Source organism: Rhinoderma darwinii, chromosome 6 (genome assembly GCF_050947455.1).
Source record: "Rhinoderma darwinii isolate aRhiDar2 chromosome 6, aRhiDar2.hap1, whole genome shotgun sequence".
In the NCBI taxonomy this organism is placed as follows: Eukaryota; Metazoa; Chordata; class Amphibia; order Anura; family Rhinodermatidae; genus Rhinoderma; species Rhinoderma darwinii.
In genome coordinates this window covers 138,725,477-138,749,804 of record NC_134692.1, presented here as the reverse complement: position 1 = coordinate 138,749,804, position 24,328 = coordinate 138,725,477, and the positions used below count along the sequence as shown (strand labels likewise).

Sequence of the window (24,328 nt, the reverse complement as noted above, 5' to 3'; positions counted from 1 at the left end):
ACTACTATAATACTGCCAGCTATATACAAGAATATAACTATTATAATACTGCTCCCTATATACAAGAATATAACAACTGTAATACTGCCCCTATATACAAGAATATAACTACTATAATACTGCTCCTATATACAAGAATATAACTACTATAATACTGCTCCTATATACAAGAATATAACTACTATAATACTGCCCCCTATATAAGAATATAACTACTATAATACTGCTCCTATATACAAGAATATAACTACTATAACACTGCCCCTATATACAAGAATATAACTACTATAATACTGCTCCTATATACAAGAATATAACTACTATAATACTGCTCCCTATATACAAGAATATAACTACTATAATATGGCCCCCTATATACAAGAATATATCTACTATAATACTGCCTCCTATATACAAGAATATAACTACTATAATACTGCCCCTATATACAAGAATATAACTACTATAATACTGCCCCTATATACAAGAATATAACTACTATAGTACTGCCCCTATATACAAGAATATAACTACTATAATACTGCCCCTATATACAAGAATATAACTACTATAATACGGCCCCTATATACAAGAATATAACTACTATAATACGGCCCCTATATACAAGAATATAACTACTATAATACTGCCCACTATATAAGAATATAACTACTATAATACTGCCCCCTATGTACAAAAATATAACTACTATAATACTGCCCCTATATACGAGAATATAACTACTATAATACTGCCCCCTATATACAAGAATATAACTACTATAATACTGCCCCTATATACAAGAATATAACTACTATAATACTGCCCCTATATACAAGAATATAACTACTATAATACTGCTCCTATATACAAGAATATAACTACCATTAGACTGCCCCCTATATAAGAATATAACTACTATAATACTGCCCCTATATACAAGAATATAACTACTATAATACTGCCCCCTATATACAAGAATATAACTACTATAATACTGCTCCTATATACAAGAATATAACTACTATAATACTGCCCCTATATACAAGAATATAACTACTATAATACTTCCCCCTATATACAAGAATATAACTACTATAATACTGCCCCCTATATACAAGAATATAACTACTATAATACTGCCCCTATATACAAAAATATAACTACTATAATACTGCCCCTATATACAAGAATATAACTACTCTAATACTGCTCCTATATATAAGAATATAACTACTACAATACTGCCCCCTATATACAAGAATATAACTACTATAATACTGCCCCCTATATACAAGAATATAACTACTATAATACTGCCCCCTATGTAGAATAATCTAACCACTATAATACTGCCCCCTATATAAGAATATAACTGCTATAATACTGCCCCCTATGTAGAATAATCTAACCACTATAATACTGCCCCCTATATAAGAATATAACTGCTATAATACTGCCCCCTATATAAGAATATAACTACTATAATACTGCCCCCTATGTAGAATAATCTAACCACTATAATACTGCCCCCTATGTACAAGAATGGAGCTACAACTTTAAAGGGTTGTTTTCATCTATGATATTTATAGCATATCCAGGGGATATACCATGACTGTCTTAGATAGGAATACCTCTGTAATCGGGAATCCTTCTTTAATAAGCACAATATGGGGCATGTCGTTTTGTGTAGCAGACAATCCCTTTAGGTTCACGTCCCCTTATGATTCATGAAAAAAATTGAATGACTGTATATAAGGTGCCAGTCCTCTCTTGAGGATTATCGATGTTACCATCTGATGCCACCACCCTCTGCTGCATCAAGTCTAGTCGTCACCTGGCATCGTAGCATGGAGAATGCGTGCACTGAAGCTTCGCTTTTCGTCTGCTGGGGGCTGTAGGGCTGTGTGCCCCCATTGGCTGGCTGCAGTTTACGCTGCCCAGGATCACACAAAACCTGATTGTGGGCTCAGTATAGGAGTGATAGGAGGGACTGCAAGATCCATTCACAGAGCAGAGGACCAGAGGCGGCCGCATCCTCACCAGGTATTTACTGCTAGACTTTGCTGGGGGGGTTATTTTTATTTTTTGGATTTATTGCAGTCCTCGGAGGCTTGGAATGTGAGTTATTTTACTCAAGGAAATCTCTGTCTCTTAGCAAAGACTCAAATCTCCTGGCAGGGACTTTTGATGGATATTTTCAACCTGAACACAAATGTAGCAGAGCTGAATTTATCATTGAAGTCATTACGGTGCATTGGGAGTGAAGATAATGTATTAGTTTTACCAGCAGTCCTATGGAAATACACAGATAAGACCGCAATGTCATCATGAATTGTGCCACATGATAAATTCAGCTCTGCTACATCTGTAACTGTGCAGCCTCTATAACGACTATGTATTTACCTTTATTTTCCTAAAAAGGGATGATGTATACACAGCGCAGGTCCACCTACCCCACCGACATGAAGTGGCTGGAGCTTGGATGAAGTAGTAGATAATGATGTAGTAGAGTCTAATGGACGGGATATAATGATGTAGTAGAGTCTAATAGACGGGGTATAATGATGTAGTAGATTCTAATAGACGGGGTATAATGATGTAGTAGAGTCTAATAGACGGGGTATAATGATGTAGTAGAGTCTAATAGACAGGGTATAATAATGTAGTAGAGTCTAATAGACGGGGTATAATGATGTAGTAGAGTCTAATAGACGGGGTATAATGATGTAGTAGAGTCTAATAGACGGGGTATAATGATGTAGTAGAGTCTAATAGACGGGGTATAATGATGTAGTAGAGTCTAATAGACGGGGTATAATGATGTAGTAGAGTCTAATAGAAGTGGTATAATAATGTAGTCGAGTCTAATAGACAGGGTATAATGATGTAGTAGAGTCTAATAGAAGGGGTATAATGATGTAGTAGAGTCTAATAGACGGGGTATAATGATGTAGTAGAGTCTAATAGAAGGGGTATAATGATGTAGTAGAGTCTAATAGACAGGGTATAATGATGTAGTAGAGTCTAATAGAAGGGGTATAATGATGTAGTAGAGTCTAATAGACAGGGTATAATGATGTAGTAGAGTCTAATAGAAGGAGTACAATGATGTAGTAGAGTCTAATAGACGGGCTATAATGATGTACTAGAGTCTAATAGACGGGGTATAATGATGTAGTAGAGTCTAATAGACAGGGTATAATGATGGGTATAATGATGTAGTAGAGTCTAATAGAATGAGTACAATGATGTAGTAGAGTCTAATAGACGGGCTATAATGATGTACTAGAGTCTAATAGACGGGGTATAATGATGTAGTAGAGTCTAATAGACAGGGTATAATGATGTAGTAGAGTCTAATAGACGGGGTATAATGATGTAGTAGAGTCTAATAGACGGGGTATAATGATGTACTAGAGTCTAATAGACAGGGTATAATGATGTAGTAGAGTCTAATAGACAGGGTATAATGATGGGTATAATGATGTAGTAGAGTCTAATAGAATGAGTACAATGATGTAGTAGAGTCTAATAGACGGGCTATAATGATGTACTAGAGTCTAATAGACGGGGTATAATGATGTAGTAGAGTCTAATAGACAGGGTATAATGATGTAGTAGAGTCTAATAGACGGGGTATAATGATGTAGTAGAGTCTAATAGACGGGCTATAATGATGTACTAGAGTCTAATAGACAGGGTATAATGATGTAGTAAAGTCTAATAGACAGGGTATAATGATGTAGTAGAGTCTAATGGAAGGGGTATAATGATATAGTAGAGTCTAATAGAAGGGGTATAATAATGTAGTCGAGTCTAATAGACGGGGTATAATGATGTAGTAGAGTCTAATAGACGGGGTATAATGATGTAGTAGAGTCTAATAGACAGGGTATAATGATGTAGTAGAGTCTAATAGACGGGGTATAATGATGTAGTAGAGTCTAATAGACGGGCTATAATGATGTACTAGAGTCTAATAGACAGGGTATAATGATGTAGTAAAGTCTAATAGACAGGGTATAATGATGTAGTAGAGTCTAATGGAAGGGGTATAATGATATAGTAGAGTCTAATAGACGGGGTATAATGATGTAGTAGAGTCTAATGGATGGGGTATAATGATGTAGTAGAGCCTAATAGACAGGGTATAATGATGTAGTAGAGTCTAATAGACGGGGTATAATGATGTAGTAGAGTCTAATAGACGGGGTATAATGATGTAGTAGAGTCTAATAGACGGGGTATAATGATGTAGTAGAGTCTAATAGACGGGCTATAATGATGTACTAGAGTCTAATAGACAGGGTATAATGATGTAGTAAAGTCTAATAGACAGGGTATAATGATGTAGTAGAGTCTAATGGAAGGGGTATAATGATATAGTAGAGTCTAATAGAAGGGGTATAATAATGTAGTCGAGTCTAATAGACGGGGTATAATGATGTAGTAGAGTCTAATAGAAGGGGTATAATGATGTAGTAGAGTCTAATAGACGGGGTATAATGATGTAGTAGAGTCTAATAGAAGGGGTATAATGATTTAGTAGAGTCTAATGGACGGGGTATAATGATGTAGTAGAGCCTAATAGACAGGCTATAATGATGTAGTAGAGTCTAATAGACGGGGTATAATGATGTAGTAGAGTCTAATAGACGGGGTATAATGATGTAGTAGAGTCTAATAGACGGGGTATAATGATGTAGTAGAGTCTAATAGACAGGGTATAATGATGTAGTAGAGTCTAATAGACGGGGTATAATGATGTAGTAGAGTCTAATAGAAGGGGTATAATGATGTAGTAGAGTCTAATAGAAGGGGTATAATGATGTAGTAGAGTCTAATAGACGGGGTATAATGATGTAGTAGAGTCTAATAGACGGGGTATAATGATGTAGTAGAGTCTAATAGACGGGGTATAATGATGTAGTAGAGTCTAATAGACAGGGTATAATGATGTAGTAGAGTCTAATAGACGGGGTATAATGATGTAGTAGAGTCTAATAGAAGGGGTATAATGATGTAGTAGAGTCTAATAGACAGGGTATAATGATGTAGTAGAGTCTAATAGAAGGGGTATAATGATGTAGTAGAGTCTAATAGAAGGGGTATAATGATGTAGTAGAGTCTAATAGACGGGGTATAATGATGTAGTAGAGTCTAATAGACGGGGTATAATGATGTAGTAGAGTCTAATAGACGGGGTATAATGATGTAGTAGAGTCTAATAGACGGGGTATAATGATGTAGTAGAGTCTAATAGACAGGGTATAATGATGTAGTAGAGTCTAATAGACGGGGTATAATGATGTAGTAGAGTCTAATAGAAGGGGTATAATGATGTAGTAGAGTCTAATAGACAGGGTATAATGATGTAGTAGAGTCTAATAGAAGGGGTATAATGATGTAGTAGAGTCTAATAGAAGGGGTATAATGATGTAGTAGAGTCTAATAGACGGGGTATAATGATGTAGTAGAGTCTAATAGACGGGGTATAATGATGTAGTAGAGTCTAATAGACGGGGTATAATGATGTAGTAGAGTCTAATAGACAGGGTATAATGATGTAGTAGAGTCTAATAGACGGGGTATAATGATGTAGTAGAGTCTAATAGAAGGGGTATAATGATGTAGTAGAGTCTAATAGACGGGGTATAATGATGTAGTAGAGTCTAATAGACGGGGTATAATGATGTAGTAGAGTCTAATAGACGGGGTATAATGATGTAGTAGAGTCTAATAGACGGGGTATAATGATGTAGTAGAGTCTAATAGACGGGGTATAATGATGTAGTAGAGTCTAATAGACGGGGTATAATGATGTAGTAGAGTCTAATAGACGGGGTATAATGATGTAGTAGAGTCTAATAGACGGGGTATAATGATGTAGTAGAGTCTAATAGACGGGGTATAATGATGTAGTAGAAAGTCACCGGCTATATGCACTGCAGCTTGACAGCTGATATCTTCTAGAGTCCCAGTGAGTATGATATGAGGGAAAGGGGGTGAGATATTAGGAGCTGTTTGCCAGGATCTTCCTACGTCAGAGCTGATGGCAACTGGGGATCAATGGATATTTCGTACTGCATCAAAGTCATGCCTTCACATGGTAAAGGAGTCAAAAATAGATATTTGTAATTTTAGAAAAACACTTGTGGCCCCGAGCGCTCCCGATGACGGAGCAGACAGGCTTGGATCTGATGCACATGGATCCTTCCTTCCAGATGTTCTGATATTGAAGTCGTATTTAGCATTTGTAATTTGCATATTAAGCAGATCATAAAGAGCGAGATGAATTCAGTAGCTTAAAATGACAATATAACGAACGCTGAAGATATAATACGGCCCTTTAAACGGATCATAAAGGCTAAAACTTTCTTAAAAGTCCCGTCCACATAAAAACTTTATGGAAAAATCCCCTTGTCCTTAAAATGATTAGAAATATTGTAAATGGTTTCTATTACATTTTCTGTTGATTTCCCCTCAAAAAGCTAAGTATAGATGAGTGCAGTATATAGTAGTACACTATAGTAGTCACAGATTATGAAGCCCCTCCCATCCTTCTAGATTTGCTACAACAGGATTTGGCAGGCAGCCAATGTTGCAACATTGTATCACATCTCTATATATATCACTTAACCCCTAAGGTCCACAGTCAAGACAGTTGTATTACATGGGACTACAGCCAGGATTGTCATTACATTGAATGGTGGTGCCCTCCATATGGTGTACTGTCAAAGTGTATAAATAACCATACCTAATTATAGCTCTTGTAGGGTAATGATTCTCCTTGCGGAGATCCAGCTGATACAAAGACTTAAGTGCAATGATCCCTGGGAAAAAGTATGCAAAATAGCTTGCCTTCAGAAAAAAAGGTATCTCTGATGCCACCTATAGGTGACTATCCTGCAAGCAGCAACAACTCCAAAACAGAACTGTACATTGACTTACAGGGTAGTCACCTATAGGTGGCATTAGGGAGACCGTTTTCTTCCATAGGACAGCTATTTTGCTTACCTGATTATAGTGTCTACACTATGGTGCCCACATTACAGTGCCATACGTGGGCATAGTAATACTTCCATACAGTTGAAAACAGTGTCACCACCATACACTGCAAAAATACAATTCTGTCCAGTGCCTAAGTAGCGGACTCCAGATACTTATAGATAATTACTATGTACATGAGGTCAGACCTGTAATAAATTATTATTACTACAGACAAGTAGCCACATTGTCCATTTCCATAATATTTGCTGTCATTAATACATATTTTGAAGCCTATGCATATCTGTTGCACAATGTAGTACTACTGCATGACCAGCAGATGTCACTGCTACTATTTAATAGTAGAGAAGTCTCAGTATAACCATCATGCAGACGATTACAACACTGGTAATTATAAGCTGCTTGTATTTAGAAGAGGAGGGAGTGTACACACAACATCACTCAATATCACTGCAAATTTACTACTGAAATAAATCTCAATGACGCAAATAAAACGGACTACAAAAATAATGTTGCCCTTTAAAAAGTTTTTAGGCAATAATGAAGTCTAAACCTAGTAGTAAATCACTCCGAAAATGGCAAAATATAACACAGTGATGTACAAGAAACACAATGGGACGTGGCGGAGGGGGGCGGATCCTGCACCAGAATGGTGCCCCATATTGATTTTGCTTTAGGAGCCTACTACCCAAGTGTACGTTTTATAACCCATTCTTGTCTAACATATGGGCTTATGTGTTGTAGGGCTCCAGAAAGATGGCTGAGCCACCAAATTGGGTCAACTTGGGCCTGTGTACCTACAACGACTCCAATTTGACCGGCACTGGATCTCCATCTGCAGGTAATTCATGAGAATTAAAGAGTCCCGTCAACAAGCTTAAACCAGTCGGCCTGTATGAGCTCTTATCGGACTGGTTAATATGGGTAGTTTTATTTATGGTAAACGGCTTCATTAAAGGGGTCTTCCTCACATAACATTTTTGGCATATCAATTTCTGAGGGATACCACTGGGGGGAGCTCATGGCATACGGATTTATACAGCTCCAATTGAACCAAATAATAAATCCATCTTCAGTAACTCCTAAGCTCCCCCTAGTGGTGGCTGCAGGAAGTCAGAATCTTAAAATTTACCTGCATGTCTCTGCAGGGAATTTGGAGCTCTGTCTGAGAAAAATGGAGCTCTGACTGTTATAAAGATATATTAAGAACTCAACATAGAATTTTGGATGAAATTATACACTATAATGATCTGTTTATTTCACTGTGTAAATGCCTCTAGGCTGTTTTGGCTAGGACTCTGTGTTCTGCATTTGGCATCTTGCAGAGAGTAAAAACACCCGATCAGGAGTAAGCACCCACACGGTGCTGCCATCCAATTTTCCTCATGGCTCCATCTTCATAAGACGCAGTCTCTATACCTCCATCATTAAGTCTTCTAGTATTGCATTGCAAATCCTGGATCAAAGTCTGTAATTAGCTGCAAATGCTGCCGTCCTGGAACTGATCCAGATAATATCCAGTCACACGTGGGTTGTGGAGACAGATGTCTATTAGTGTTCTCAGCAGGAAGACATTCATTAAAGGGCATTTGTACCCAGGATGTGTGTATATAGTGCTGCAATAGGGTAAAAGCAACTAACCCAAACAGCCCATTCTTAGAAGATCTTCTCACTGCTGTGTGGGGGCAGGGTAGTGACAACCAGTCTGTATTTTTAGCGCCTAGCCTCTTCTTGGGCCATTACAAATGAAGAAACTGCAAACAAGAGAAACTTCAGCCAAAATGATATTTTCCCGTGATGTCAGGCAGATTGTGCTGGGGCTGCTGCACAGAAAAAGTGCAGGAATGCAGCGGGTGACAACCACAAATCTAATTAGACCTATGTATGCCGCTCAATCTCCTCCAAGATGCTTTGTTTAGCTGATGTTTGGCTATTGGAAACCCATCTTCTGTGCCCCTCCCTTCATTGAGCTGGAGTTTGCACACTGCCCACGACTCGCTGCATGCTGCTGCATAGTGCACAGTCTGTAGCCTCTCCTATGCCTTAGACCTACATATGTGACTGTTTGTCATCTTGCTCAAAATTTGGAATGATTTAGATAACATTAGCTTCAGATAGATGTGATGAGAGAACACCTCCCTATGTGATGACTGGGGAAGACATTATGGACATGTAGGTAGCAAAGCTATTTGCTACGTACAGAGATTTCTACAATCAAGATTTCAGACAGAAACTGGAATATTCCCTTCTAACAAGCAACTTAGAGTTGGCATGAGGGCAAATAGAAGAATAATGTTCTAACGGGGCAAGTTTAGGGGGTGTTGGGAATGATTTCATGTGCCCGCTGGAGTTTCTCTTTATAGTTGAAGCGGACTGCAGTTATAATATGTTCAATGTGTAATCAGTATTAGATACTTTAGCAGAATCCATGTTTATTTATTTTCTTGGAGTTCCCCTTTTATTGTAATTTGGATTCTGTGGCCTAGCAACCACTTGTCTTCCTGTCTGGTTGATCACCATCTAAATACATGTAACAAAGACAAGGGACTGCCTCTCCATGCTACACAGACTTGTTTTAGGTTACTCCCAATCCGGCAGCAGGAAACATGAAAACACAATTCTCCCTGAATCTGATTGGACAAAAGGGATTGTATGATGACATCAGCAGGAGGCGAGTTATAAAGTGGGTGGGGAAAGCGCCAACTATAACCAATCAGAGCATGGGAATGTTCACAGCAGCAGGAGAGAAATCCACAGATTTTTTTTGGAGGCAGTGACCTTTCCATCCATGTGATTATTTCAGCGAAGACAATGCTGTATGCGACAAAGGCAGTGTCATGAGAAATAGGTCCACACAGCAGTACAGAGTATTTCAGTAGATTAGCATGTTGATCTTTTGCAGATCAGTGACCTGTCCACTCCTATAATTATATTAGTGAGTACTAGGTTGCATGTGACTAGGGCATGGTCATGATAAAAGTCACACAGCAGCACAAAGTATTTCAGGAAAGGAGTATGCTGAGCTTTCAGGCGGCAGTGGTGGACTATCAACTTATGTGACTATATTAGTGAGGACAAGGCTGCATATGATAAAGGCCCTTATCATGAGCAATAGGGTCACACAGCAGCACAGAGTATTTAAGGAGGGAGGCAGTGACCTGTGAGGACGGAGTTGCCTGTGACCAGCCGCACATAGGCTTCTATTTTACTAATGTGGGGAGATTATTTCATTCAACGCACCTGTATATAAAATGATATTTATGCCGGGAACGCGTTGTTGTTTTGAAAGCTTCGGGAACCTTGTGACTTAATCCCCCGGAACGCTCCGTACATTTTGATGCAGGATGAGTCACCGGCTCCTTAATCCGTCCGTCTGATCCCTCAGTGCTGACAGCTCTCTACACGTCTCTCGCAGACATAACAATACAGGTCGCGCTCCACCAAGACGCGTTTCACCATTTCCTTATTAAACGACGAATACAATAACTGGATAATAAGATTTTTATTAAAACATTTTCTGATTAGAAGCCGTAGCCCCCCCTCGCTCCCGGATGATTTTTCGATCTGTAAAAAAGCTGTGGTAGTGGAGGAGGGGTGACAAGTCAAAATCATTTCACAGGGACTTGAAGATGGAGGCAGGAATCTCAGTTTAACCCCTTCATCCACACTTGATCTTCCAGTCTTAGGCCCCACGCAAAAGACAGTATTTTCATCTATCCGTAAATACTGTCTGTGATGTATCTGTATATGATCCGTTTATGTGGATCCGTAAAAAAAGAGGGAGGCTGCAAATGATGTCACCAACATATTTCCTAGCAACGCTTCCGTAATTACGGACGGTATACGGATGCACATTCGTAGGCGTCTGTATTTACAGAAGCGCCCATAGGCTTCTATGGGAGAGTCCGTGCCGTAGTTACGGGCAAGAATAGGACAGGTTCTATCATTTTCTCAGCATGAACACACATCTGTAAAAATACTGAAAGGTGTCCGGGGCCAATAGAAATAAAGGGGTTCGTAATTACGGTCCGTTATTAGGGATGAAAAATACGGATGTGTGCATGGGGCCTTAGAAAATAAATCTGCTTAAAGGGGTTCTCCACTTTGGAAAATCTATACGTTAGAAGGGTCAATAAGGTGATCACAAAGTGTCCTCCTGCTGTGACCCCAGCGATCTGCTGTAATCTGAGGGGAAACCGTGTTACATTTCTCTGCAGCGCCACCACAGGAGAAAGATAGTATTACAAAGCGCCCATTCATATCAATAGGTTGTAAGTGTAATGCAGAACAGAACAGGGGCGAGAGACGCACTTAGTAGCCGCTCTCCACTCCAGAGATGAGGATCCTGAACAGACGACCCCCTCTATTAACTCAGAATTCCCTAATGGGGTGTATGAAAATGAATTTTCCAAACAGGACCCCTCCCTTAACCCATAGGACGGCAGTCATAGATGCAACATTGCTTATCAATAGCAATCCTATAGTTAAGTGAAAAATAATTATCTCACTGTTATGTTTAATTATGCTCTGGGAGCAATTTATATCCCTATTCATCCTGGGCCTCCTGTTTCATGTATAAAAAGAGGTCTACAGCGAAGACAGCGGAAGAAGAATAAGTTCACAATAAAATGAAGATTTATATACTATTCATGGTCTCTGGAAAACTGAATGACCTCTTTTTCCCCCTGTATACCCCTGAACATAGATTACCTATATACATGAATAATACAGATACTGAGAATTACACCCAGTATACAGGACAGGAGAAGTGGTACTGTGCAGTGTCCATATGTACAGAATAATACAGATACTGAGAATTACACCCAGTATACAGGACAGGAGAAGTGGTACTGCGCAGTGTCCATATGTACAGAATAATACAGATACTGAGAATTACACCCAGTATACGGGACAGGAGAAGTGGTACTGTGAAGTGTCCATATATACAGAATAATACAGATACTGAGAATTACACCCAGTACACAGGGCAGGAGAACTGTGCAGTGTACATATATACAGAATAATACAGATACTGAGAATTACACCCAGTACACAGGGCAGGAGAAGTGGTACTGTGCAGTGTCCATATATACAGAATAATACAGATACTGAGAATTACACCCAGTATACAGGACAGGAGAAGTGGTACTGTGCAGTGTCCATATGTACAGAATAATACAGATACTGAGAATTACACCCAGTATACAGGACAGGAGAAGTGGTACTGTGCAGTGTCCATATGTACAGAATAATACAGATACTGAGAATTACACCCAGTATACGGGACAGGAGAAGTGGTACTGTGAAGTGTCCATATATACAGAATAATACAGATACTGAGAATTACACCCAGTACACAGGGCAGGAGAACTGTGCAGTGTACATATATACAGAATAATACAGATACTGAGAATTACACCCAGTACACAGGGCAGGAGAAGTGGTACTGTGCAGTGTCCATATATACAGAATAATACAGATACTGAGAATTACACCCAGTATACAGGACAGGAGAAGTGGTACTGTGCAGTGTCCATATATACAGAATAATACAGATACTGAGAATTACAAAAATAGAAGAAGAAGGGGGAGGAATCCTCCAGCTCACCTGACACTACGGGAGTGTGTCTCAGCAGCGCCCGGAATCCCGTGTCGGCACACGTTGAAGTACGGAAGAAGAGGAAAGAGTTGTTCCAGCGCTGTGTAAAGTAGTTAAAATGGAAGCAGGTTTCCAAGTTTAATAGTATTCAATTAAAATAGTCCAGAAGAATAGTCCTGATGTGAGGGTAAGCGGGCGGTAATGTCCTCAAAAGCCTACGCGTTTCGGATGCTGCTGCATCCTTAGTCTTGGCAGTGGTGTCTGAGAATTACACCCAGTATACAGGACAGGAGAAGTGGTACTGTGCAGTGTCCATATGTACAGAATAATACAGATACTGAAAATTACACCCAGTATACAGGACAGGAGAAGTGGTACTGTGCAGTGTATATATATACAGGATAATACAAATACTGAGAATTACACCCATCAAATTCTATATACACCCCACAATCTTATTACTCACATGACACTTTGCTATATTCTGTGCCAGCTGCCTGTACGCACTGTTTATTGATGAGACTCTGCTGCAATTACTTTTCTCTAGGGTTATAAAAAAATCTCAGTTAAAAAAATATTAGAAGCTTTTAACTGGGCATCTTCTGTATATAATTATATATGTACAGCTGGTATAAGTTATACATCTCCTTGTATATAGTGATATGGAGCATGCTGGTATAACCCGGGTATCTTCTGTATATAATTATATATGTACAGCTGGTATAAGTTATACATCTTCCTGTATATAGTGATATGGAGCATGCTGGTATAACCTGGGTATCTTCTGTATATAATTATATATGTACAGCTGGTATAAGTTATACATCTTCTTGTATATAGTGATATGGAGCATGCTGGTATAACCTGGGTATTTTCTGTATATAATTATACATGTACAGCTGGTATAAGTTATACATCTTCTTGTATATAGTGATATGGAGCATGCTGGTATAACATGGGCATCTTCTGTATACAAATATATATGTACAGCTGGCATAAGTGATACATCTTCTTGTATATAGTGATATGGAGCATGCTGGTATAACCTGGGTATCTCCTGTATATAATTATATAAGTACAGCTGGTATAAGTTATACATCTTCTTGTATATAGTGATATGGAGCATGCTGGTATAACCTGGGTATCTTCTGTATATAATTATATATGTACAGCTGGTATAAGTTATACATCTTCCTGTATATAGTGATATGGAGCATGCTGGTATAACCTGGGTATCTCCTGTATATAATTATATAAGTACAGCTGGTATAAGTTATACATCTTCTTGTATATAGTGATATGGAGCATGCTGGTATAACCTGGGTATCTCCTGTATATAATTATATATGTACAGCTGGTATAAGTTATACATCTCCTTGTATATAGTGATATGGAGCATGCTGGTATAACCTGGGTATCTCCTGTATATAATTATATATGTACAGCTGGTATAAGTTATACATCTTCTTGTATATAGTGATATGGAGCATGCTGGTATAACCTGGGTATCTCCTGTATATAATTATATATCTACAGCTGGTATAAGTTATACATCTCCTTGTATATAGTGATATGGAGCATGCTGGTATAACCTGGGAATCTTCTGTATATAATTATATATGTACAGCTGGTATAAGTTATACATCTTCTTGTATATAGTGATATGGAGCATGCTGGTATAACCTGGGTATCTCCTGTATATAATTATATATGTACAGCTGGTATAAGTTATACATCTTCCTGTATATAGTAATAAGGAGCATGCTGGTATAACCTGGGTATCTTCTGTATATAATTATATATGTACAGCTGGTATAAGTTATACATCTTCTTGTATATAATGATATGGAGCATGCTGGTATAACCTGGGTATCTTCTGTATAGAATTATATATGTACTGCTGGTATAAGTTATACATCTTCTTGTATACAGTGATATGGAGCATGCTGGTATAACCTGGGTATCTTCTGTATATAATTATATATGTACAGCTGGTATAAATTATACATCTTCCTGTATATAGTGATATGGAGCATGCTGGTATAACCTGGGCATCTTCTGTATATAATTATATATGTACAGCTGGTATAAGTTATACAACTTCTTGTATACAGTGATATGGAGCATGCTGGTATAACCTGGGTATATTCTGTGTATAATTATATATGTACAGCTGGTATAAGTTATACATCTTCTTGTATATAGTGATATGGAGCATGCTGGTATATCCTGGGTATCTCCTGTATATAATTATATATGTACAGCTGGTATAAGTTATACATCTTCTTGTATATAGTGATATGGAGCATGCTGGTATAACCTGGGTATCTTCTGTATATAATTATATATGTACAGCTGGTATAAGTTATACATCTTCTTGTATACAGTGATATGGAGCATGCTGGTATAACCCGGGTATCTTCTGTATATAATTATATATGTACAGCTGGTATAAGTTATACATCTTCCTGTATATAGTGATATGGAGCATGCTGGTATAACCTGGGTATCTTCTGTATATAATTATATATGTACAGCTGGTATAAGTTATACATCTTCTTGTATATAGTGATATGGAGCATGCTGGTATAACCTGGGTATCTTCTGTATATAATTATATATGTACAGCTGGTATAAGTTACACATCTTCTTGTATATAGTGACATGGAGCATGCTGGTATAACCTGGGTATCTTCTGTATATAATTATATATGTACAGCTGGTATAAGTTATACATCTTCTTGTATATAGTGATATGGAGCATGCTGGTATAACCTGGGTATCTTCTGTATATAATTATATATGTACAGCTGGTATAAGTTATACATGTTCTTGTATACAGTGATATGAAGCATGTTGGTATAACCTGGGTATCTCCTGTATATAATTATATATGTACAGCTGGTATAAGTTATACATCTTCTTGTATATAGTGATATGGAGCATGCTGGTATAACCTTGGTATCTTCTGGATATAATTATATATGTACAGCTGGTATACGTTATACATCTTCTTGTATATAGTGATATGGAGCATGCTGGTATAACCTGGGTATCTTCTGTATATAATTATATATGTACAGCTGGTATAAGTTATACATCTTCTTGTATATAGTGATATGGAGCATGCTGGTATAACCTGGGTATCTTCTGTATATAATTATATATGTACAGCTGGTATAAGTTATACATCTTCCTGTATATAGTGATATGGAGCATGCTGGTATAACCTGGGTATCTTCTGTATATTATTATATATGTACAGCTGGTATAAGTTATACATCTTCTTGTATATAGTGATATGGACCGTGCTGGTATAACCTGGGCATCTTCTGTATATAATTATATATGTACAGCTGGTATAAGTTATACATCTTCTTGTATATAGTGATATGGAGCATGCTGGTATAACCTGGGTATCTCCTGTATATAATTATATATGTACAGCTGGTATAAGTTATACATCTTCCTGTATATAGTGATAAGGAGCATGCTGGTATAACCTGGGTATCCGCGGTATATAATTATATATGTACAGCTGGTATAAGTTATATATCTTCTTGTATATAGTGATATGGAGCATGCTGGTATAACCTGGGTATCTTCTGTATATCATTATATATGTACAGCTGGTATAAGTTATACATCTTCTTGTATATAGTGATATGGAGCATGCTGGTATAACCTGGGTATCTTCTGTATATAATTATATATGTACAGCTGGTATAAGTTATACATCTTCTTGTATATAGTGATATGGAGCATGCTGGTATAACCTGGGTATCTCCTGTATATAATTATGTATGTACAGCTGTTATTAGTTATACAACTTCTTGTATATAGTGACATGGAGCATGCTGGTATATCCTGGGTATCTTCTGTATATAATTATATATGTACAGCTGGTATAAGTTATACATTTTCTTGTATATAGTGATATGGAGCATGCTGGTATAACCTGGGTATCTTCTGTATATAATTATATATGTACAGCTAGTATAAGTTATACATCTTCTTGTATATAGTGATATGGAGCATTCTGGTATAACCTGGGTATCTCCTGTATATAATTATATATGTACAGCTGGTATAAGTTATACCACTTCTTGTATATAGTGATATGGAGCATGTGGTATAACCTGGGTATCTTCTGTATATAATTATATATGTACAGCTGGTATAAGTTATACATCTTCTTGTATATAGTGATATGGAGCATGCTGGTATAACCTGGGTATCTTCTGTATATAATTATATATGTACAGCTGGTATAAGTTATATATCTTCTTGTATATAGTGATATGGAGCATGCTGGTATAACCTGGGTATCTTCTGTATATAATTATATATGTACAGCTGGTATAAGTTATACATCTTGTATATAATGATATGGAGCATGCTGGTATAACCTGGGTATCTTCTGTATATAATTATATATGTACAGCTGGTATAAGTTATACATCTTCTTGTATATAGTGATATGGAGCATGCTGGTATAACCTGGGTATCTTCTGTATATAATTATATATGTACAGCTGGTATAAGTTATACATCTTCTTGTATATAGTGATATGGAGCATGCTGGTATAACCTGGGTATCTTCTGTATATAATTATATATGTACAGCTGGTATAAGTTATACATCTTCTTGTATATAGTGATATGGAGCATGGTGGTATAACCTGGGTATCTTCTGTATATAATTATATATGTACAGCTGGTATAAGTTATACCTCTTCTTGTATATAGTGATATGGAGCATGCTGGTATAACCTGGGTATCTTCTGTATATAATTATATATGTACAGCTGGTATAAGTTATACATCTTCATGTATATAGTGATATGGAGCATGCTGGTATAACCTGGGTATCTTCTGTATATAATTATATATGTACAGCTGGTATAAGTTATACATCTTCCTGTATATAGTGATATGGAGCATGCTGGTATAACCTGAGTATCTCCTGTATATAATTATATATGTACAGCTGGTATAAGTTATACATCTTCTTGTATATAGTGATATGGAGCATGCTGGTATAACCTGGGTATCTTCTGTGTATAATTATATATGTACAGCTGGTATAAGTTATACATCTTCTTGTATATAGTGATATGGAGCATGCTGGTATAACCTGGGCATCTTCTGTATATAATTATATATGTACAGCTGGTATAAGTTATTTGCTGTAACGACAAAAGACTTTGAGTAAACCGTCAGGCATTATTGAAGAGGATTTTCCACTCTTCTTGATCTTGAGGAGTTCAACAAACATAATCTCATCTGAAAACCGAGGGATTTATAAAATCCCCTCAATGACATATACTTTGTTTATTTCGAGAAATTTCTGTAAAAATCAGAAAATTTTCCTCTGGTTCGGATCCATATTGTTGTACACATGGGGCAGTATTATAGTAGTCATATTCTTGTATATAGGAGGCAGTATTATAGTAATTATATTCTTGTATATAGGGGCAGTATTATAGTAGTTATATTCTTGTATATAGGGGGCAGTATTATAGTAGTTATATTCTTGTATATAGGAGCAGTATTATAGTAGTTATATTCTTGTATATGGGGGCAGTATTATAGTAGTTATATTCTTGTACATAGGGGCAGTATTATAGTAGTTATATTCTTGTATATGGGGGCAGTATTATAGTAGTTATATTCTTGTATATAGGAGCAGTATTATAGTAGTTATATTCTTGTATATGGGGGCAGTATTATAGTAGTTATATTCTTGTACATAGGGGCAGTATTATAGTAGTTATATTCTTGTATATAGGAGCAGTATTATAGTAGTTATATTCTTGTATATAGGAGAATTATAGTAGTTATATTCTTGTATATAGGGGGCAGTATTATAGTAGTTATATTCTTGTATATAGGGGCAGTATTATAGTAGTTATATTCTTGTATATAGGGGCAGTATTATAGTAGTTATATTCTTGTATATAGAGGCAGTATTATAGTAGTTATATTCTTGTATATAGTGGCAGTATTATAGTAGTTATATTCTTGTACATAGGAGCAGTATTATGGTAGTTATATTCTTGTATATAGGAGGCAGTATTATGGTAGTTATATTCTTGTATATAGGGGGCAGTATTATAGTAGTTATATTCTTGTATATAGGAGCAGTATTATAGTAGTTATATTCTTGTATATAGGGGCTGTATTATAGTAGTTATATTCTTGTATATAGGGGGCAGTATTATAGAAGTTATATTCTTATATATAGGAGGCAGTATTATAGTAATTATATTCCTGTATATAGGGGCAGTATTATAGCAGTTATATTCTTGTATATAGGGGGCAGTATTATAGTAGTTATATTCTTGTATGTAGGACAGTATTATAGTAGTTATATTCTTGTATATAGGGAGCAGTATTATAGTAGTTATATTCTTGTATATAGGGGCAGTATTATAGCAGTTATATTCTTGTATATAGGAGGCAGTATTATAGTAGTTATATTCTTGTATATAGGGGGCAGTATTATAGTAGTTATATTCTGATGGGAGTAAACTTCAAAATAAAAAACTGAGAGGGTTAACGGCCACTGTAAGGTAGGTACATTGACGATGTAATTATTCTAGTATGCTATTGTTGCCACATAGTTGGATTTTATGGCTTGTTACATAATAGACTTGAATTTCATAACTAAAGTATATTTGGTGCAGTGGAGTTCTCATAGTGCAGATGTCTGGATAGGGTCGCCAAGGTCCCTCATGATAGGTCTCTTACATTACTGCCCTTATTTGGTTAACCCCCATCAGATATTTGCCCCAGGCCTAGATGTTTTTGTCAGGGTGCATGGATTTTAAATTTTTAGGTGTGATGTAACCATAGTAACTGTAGAAATGCTTCCTATCCGGGATAACATTTATTTTATTTCTCCTGTCAGATATGTCAACTCAATAGGTCACCTCACAAAACTTCATCCAAAATGATGAATTTTTAATCATTTGAACAATGTTGATTTTGTTATATTAAACCGGAGAGGAAATATTTGACATCTTGTTCTCACGTTAAAAAAAAAATTCAAACAAATATTGCTTGCTGGCTTGGAACATTTGTACTGTGGGATGGGACCTGTGCAAAAGCGAAATAGATGGGTGGACTTTTCCTTTAATTATACCTAGGGCTGGATATAGCACAGGCGAAAGGGGCAAATTGCCCTGTGGGGTTCTAACAAATAGAGGACTCCACTACCTGTCCCCTCCCCCTGTGGCCCAGATACAACAGAGAAGAATACTTACGATCAGTCCCTGCTGAGCGGTCAACAAGTTCCATATCTTGTGGCTCCAAACAATTGGTGGCCTCGCAAATGACTTTAAGCCCAGGGGCCTTCACAGACTCAACCCTAATTATTCTTACTCAATTGCTAATAAGAATTTTGAAAAAACGTCTGTGATGCTATTTAATAATACTGGCCAAAGGGGCGAAGCTGTTAGCTTTGTTTTACTGACACAAATCTCCTGCATAGACATAGATTTAAAACATAAAAAAAAATTTTTTCTGCCGGCAGTCACCACTAGAGGGAGCTCGGAAGCTTTCTGTATACTGTGTTATTATAGAGTTCTATGTATAAACAGTCTGCAGTAGACTCCTGAGCTCCCTCTAGTGGTGACTGCAGGAAGGCAGAATTTTATTTTTGAACTTTCTACCTGTGCAGGAGATTTGAAGCTCTGTACCAGAAAAACAAAGCGTTGACTGCTATAAAGATATATTAAAAAATTAATCCGAACAGAATTTTGGACCCAAAATTAACTTGATGCTAAAAAGGGAAGATTTACGTTAAGGCTGCTGCTTAAGGAAACACAGAAGGAATTTTCCTGTCTTATCCTATTGATCCGCATGATAAGCGGCATCATGCACATTCGTAATTGAGGCATTTATCTAAAGTGAATGGTCTCCTTTACATGAGTTAAAATAAACCTGAACCTGAAGGCTGCAGCCCAAAACGGACTAGGTCTTATCTTCTGGTCCCCAGCAAAGATTAGAACACATTACGGCTTTATTACACAACATTGCTCTCCATTGACTGTGTTATATTACATCTCTGGTAAGCAATACAAGCAAATAGCTCGCTGACCGCACAGGTTATCGTCTTCTCGTGATACGTGACCTGTAATAACCTGAATGTAGGTTCGGACTAGATATCATTATATTCTCGAGCACCGAGCCCATGCCTTGTACAGCTGTCTCTGTGTAATATGTGCGCAACAACAAGGATGTGATTAGGCAATTTACAGGGAAAATATTGCAAGTTGCCGTCTGCCTGCAGAATATCAAGTGTTCTGTTACCTACACTCTGCGGGGGCGGATTGTAAGCTGGACCGCTAATTATAGGTAAGCCGGGGGTTTGGATCACAAGCTTAACTAGTCTCTTGCCATGTGCTAGTAATGCCCAACCTGCAGCCAACCAGGCAGCTCTGGGTAGTTTTGGTAACGATTTGATATTCCGTAAACGTCTGATCAGCGGGGGACCGATCGCTGGTTTCCGTACCGATACCGATAGTTTTCTTGACTGTTTTCATTTGTCTTATTCACTATAATAGAGCTGGAATGCACATGCAAAAATTGGGGACTGGCAACCGCCGTTCTTGGTTGGACCTTAACCAATCAGTGTAACAAATATGTAATGTGACGACAGGAAATAATATCCCATAACCGTAACGGAGCGGCTATTTCCCTGCATTTACCCCATGGTATAAATTAAACGGTAACTTATTTGTACCCAAAAATGGTGCCTTCCGGTCCTGCTAACAAAAACGCTTCATACAAACACTTTATATATTTTTTGCATTTAACTGGTGCTGCTCATGGTCGTCTACATTATGCGCAGTGATCTCCCAAATGAAGATGGTGGCATAAAAAGACCTTAGGACAGAGATGTCAATCATACTGTAGTCCCACCCACATTCAGCTGCTCAGCATTGTAAACATTGTGATGAGTAATTTTGTAATGAACTCATGCTGATCCAGTGTTACTGTTTTTCTCTACAGTGTTCAGTAGAAGACAGGAACATGACAGTATCGTCCTCCCGGTCATTTTTGGAATCATATGTTTGGTGGGCACCATTGGTAACTGCATTGTCATCTACACCATAACCAAAAAGCCAAAGGGAAGCCACAACATCGCTGATATCTTCATTGTAAGCCTGTCAGTGACTGATCTGCTCTTCTTGCTTGGAATGCCTTTTTTGATCCACCAGTTACTGGGCAACGGTGTCTGGCATTTTGGATCCACCATGTGTACTATCATCACCGCTTTGGATGCCAACAGTCAATTTGCCAGTACCTATATCCTCACTGCGATGTCGGTTGACCGATACCTTGCCACAGTTCACCCCATCCGCTCCTCGTACGTGAGGACAACCTGTGCGGCAGCCATGGTAATCCTGATGTTGTGTCTTTGTTCTCTGATCACCATCATCCCAGTCTTCATGTACACCCAACTCATCGTGCTTCCAGATGGCAATGCCGGCTGTGGTATCATCTTACCCAACTTGTCCATTGATATTTATTGGTACACGCTCTATCAGTTCTTCTTGGCTTTCGTCATCCCACTACTAATCATCTGTGTTGTCTACATCAAGATCCAGAAGCATATCTCCTGCGTGGTGGTCCCTCTGCCCCAAAGGAATTTCCGAGTTCGATCTAAGAAGATCACGAGAACATCCGTGACTATTTGTTCTGCCTTCTTTATATGTTGGGCTCCATACTATATCCTACAGCTGGTGCACCTCAAGGTGGAACATCCCACCGTCATATTTCTCTACGCTTACAATGTCGCCATCAGCCTTGGCTATGCGAACAGCTGTATAAACCCCTTTATTTACATTTTCCTAAGTGACACCTTCAAGAGGCATCTGATTAAGGCGGTGTGCCCGGGGCAGCAGCAGGGAAGGAGTAAGCGGCATGCCACCAGCGAGGTTAGCCCTTCTGTCAGGATATGCTCTGTACCAACTCAAGAGACATCCTTAAGCATGATGTATGCCAACAACATAGACAATTATATCTCTCTGTCGGTTTCTGTTCAATGAACAAACCAACTATTCCAATGGTGGAAATTGAACTGACGGATTTTCTTTCCACTTTTTTTTCAAAGCCAAGAACATGCTGCTACAGAATGTTCCAATTTTCTGCCTGTACTTCTGTTGTCCTGTCTCGGAGGGGTTAGATCAGAGACAGAAATCATTGGGCCTTGGGAAAAAACTGGGGCACTCTTCTCCCTACATTTTCAGGTCCAAAATTCTATGTTAATAGATTTCATCATATATCTGTATACGGGAGCTTCGACTTGATAAATTATATAATTCTGGCTGCACGCAACCACCAGTAGGGGGAGCTCACTGCGTATAGATTTCTACAGCTAGTACTTAATTCAATGGGAGCTGTATAAATATGTATGATGTGAGCTCCCCCTAGTGGTGGCTGCAGGGAGTTGTAATGATAGTATCATGGCAGCCGTGCTATTGGATCTCTATTGGGGACACAATGCACTCGCAAAACTACAGGCGACTATAAAATAGCTTGCCACCTATGCCCTTCTCAGTAGAACCAAGAGAACCACATGTCATAAAAATATTCGCACTCCTGAAAAACCAGTGCCCTAGTTGTGAGTCAGGAGGGAGGAGCTAATATTTCTGGGTCACTCATTGTTACTTTAGGGGCCACTAGTTCACCTTAAATAGAGCTGTAATTTAAAGGGGCAGTTCCTGGTGGCTTTATCTAGCAATAATTACAGATATTACACGGCACAATGTGATTATTGACAATTTACGCAATGGGTGTGGCCAAATATTACCGCCTAGCATGCTGAGACCGGATTAACCCACATTCCTGCCAAGGACCTCTCTCTTTCTTTATCTATTGGGGTAGAAAGTGTAAATGTGATGTCTACCATGGTTTGTATACAGGACTACAGCCGTTTCCATGCACGATATGAACGCAGACCATGCGCGCCATTTATATATTGTGTCAATATTATGGACATTTTTTGCAATTGTATTGCATTTTCTACTAAAATTGTGACATTTGTACATCGTCACTACAGGTGTCGTACAGTAATGCCGCGATCTGTGTTTTCTTTTTATGCCACATTGTAACATTGCGGAACAAAGGACGTGTGAAGCGTGGGACGAGGCGGCAGGATTTTATTGTACGGCACCAACTTTTATCTTTGCTGAATATTTTGTATTGAAATAAAAAAAACAAATTCTGATGAATTGTAAGGTGTTAGAAATGTATAGCGAGATTTATAGCAGACGGGGGCACATGGTGGGGCACTGCTGCCCTACAGAAATGGTGACCTGGGTTCAAATCTGACCCATAAGAGGCCTCTTCCCATTGGCTGATACTTAAGCCAGTATTGAACCTAACGATTATTATGGTTTACTGGGAATCCCAGGGAGTCCGAGACCAGGGCTGATCAGCAGAATGGGACTGAGCTGCGGTACAACTCGGCGCCAAAGGCGCAAGCGCCACCGCTCCTTCATTACGCTGATTTGCGGGGGACAAGTGGGTCAGATCCCCTCTGATCAAAGACAGGTCATTAACGTTTGTGTCCCAGAAACCCCTTTAAGTCGTGCCCTCATATGAAGTCTATTCCGCAATGGATAACACCTCGATGCCCACCATTATTAACCACCATTACAGGGTCCACAGGGTTGGTCACATGCAGGGGTGTAGCTAGAAGGGGTG

At 38.1% G+C, this 24,328-nt stretch overlaps 1 protein-coding gene across 1 annotated transcript; it reads left to right on the top strand.

The window, feature by feature from the left end:
* The first annotated feature begins 1,831 nt into the window (after window positions 1-1,831).
* Window positions 1,832-23,808, top strand: LOC142655918 (melanin-concentrating hormone receptor 1-like). Its single transcript, XM_075830606.1, has 3 exons — window positions 1,832-2,046; window positions 7,756-7,852; window positions 21,629-23,808. The coding sequence occupies exons 1-3, from the start codon at window positions 1,858-1,860 to the stop codon at window positions 22,666-22,668; spliced, it is 1,326 nt and encodes a 441-aa protein (XP_075686721.1). The 5' UTR covers window positions 1,832-1,857; the 3' UTR covers window positions 22,669-23,808.
* Window positions 23,809-24,328: the final 520 nt, after the last annotated feature.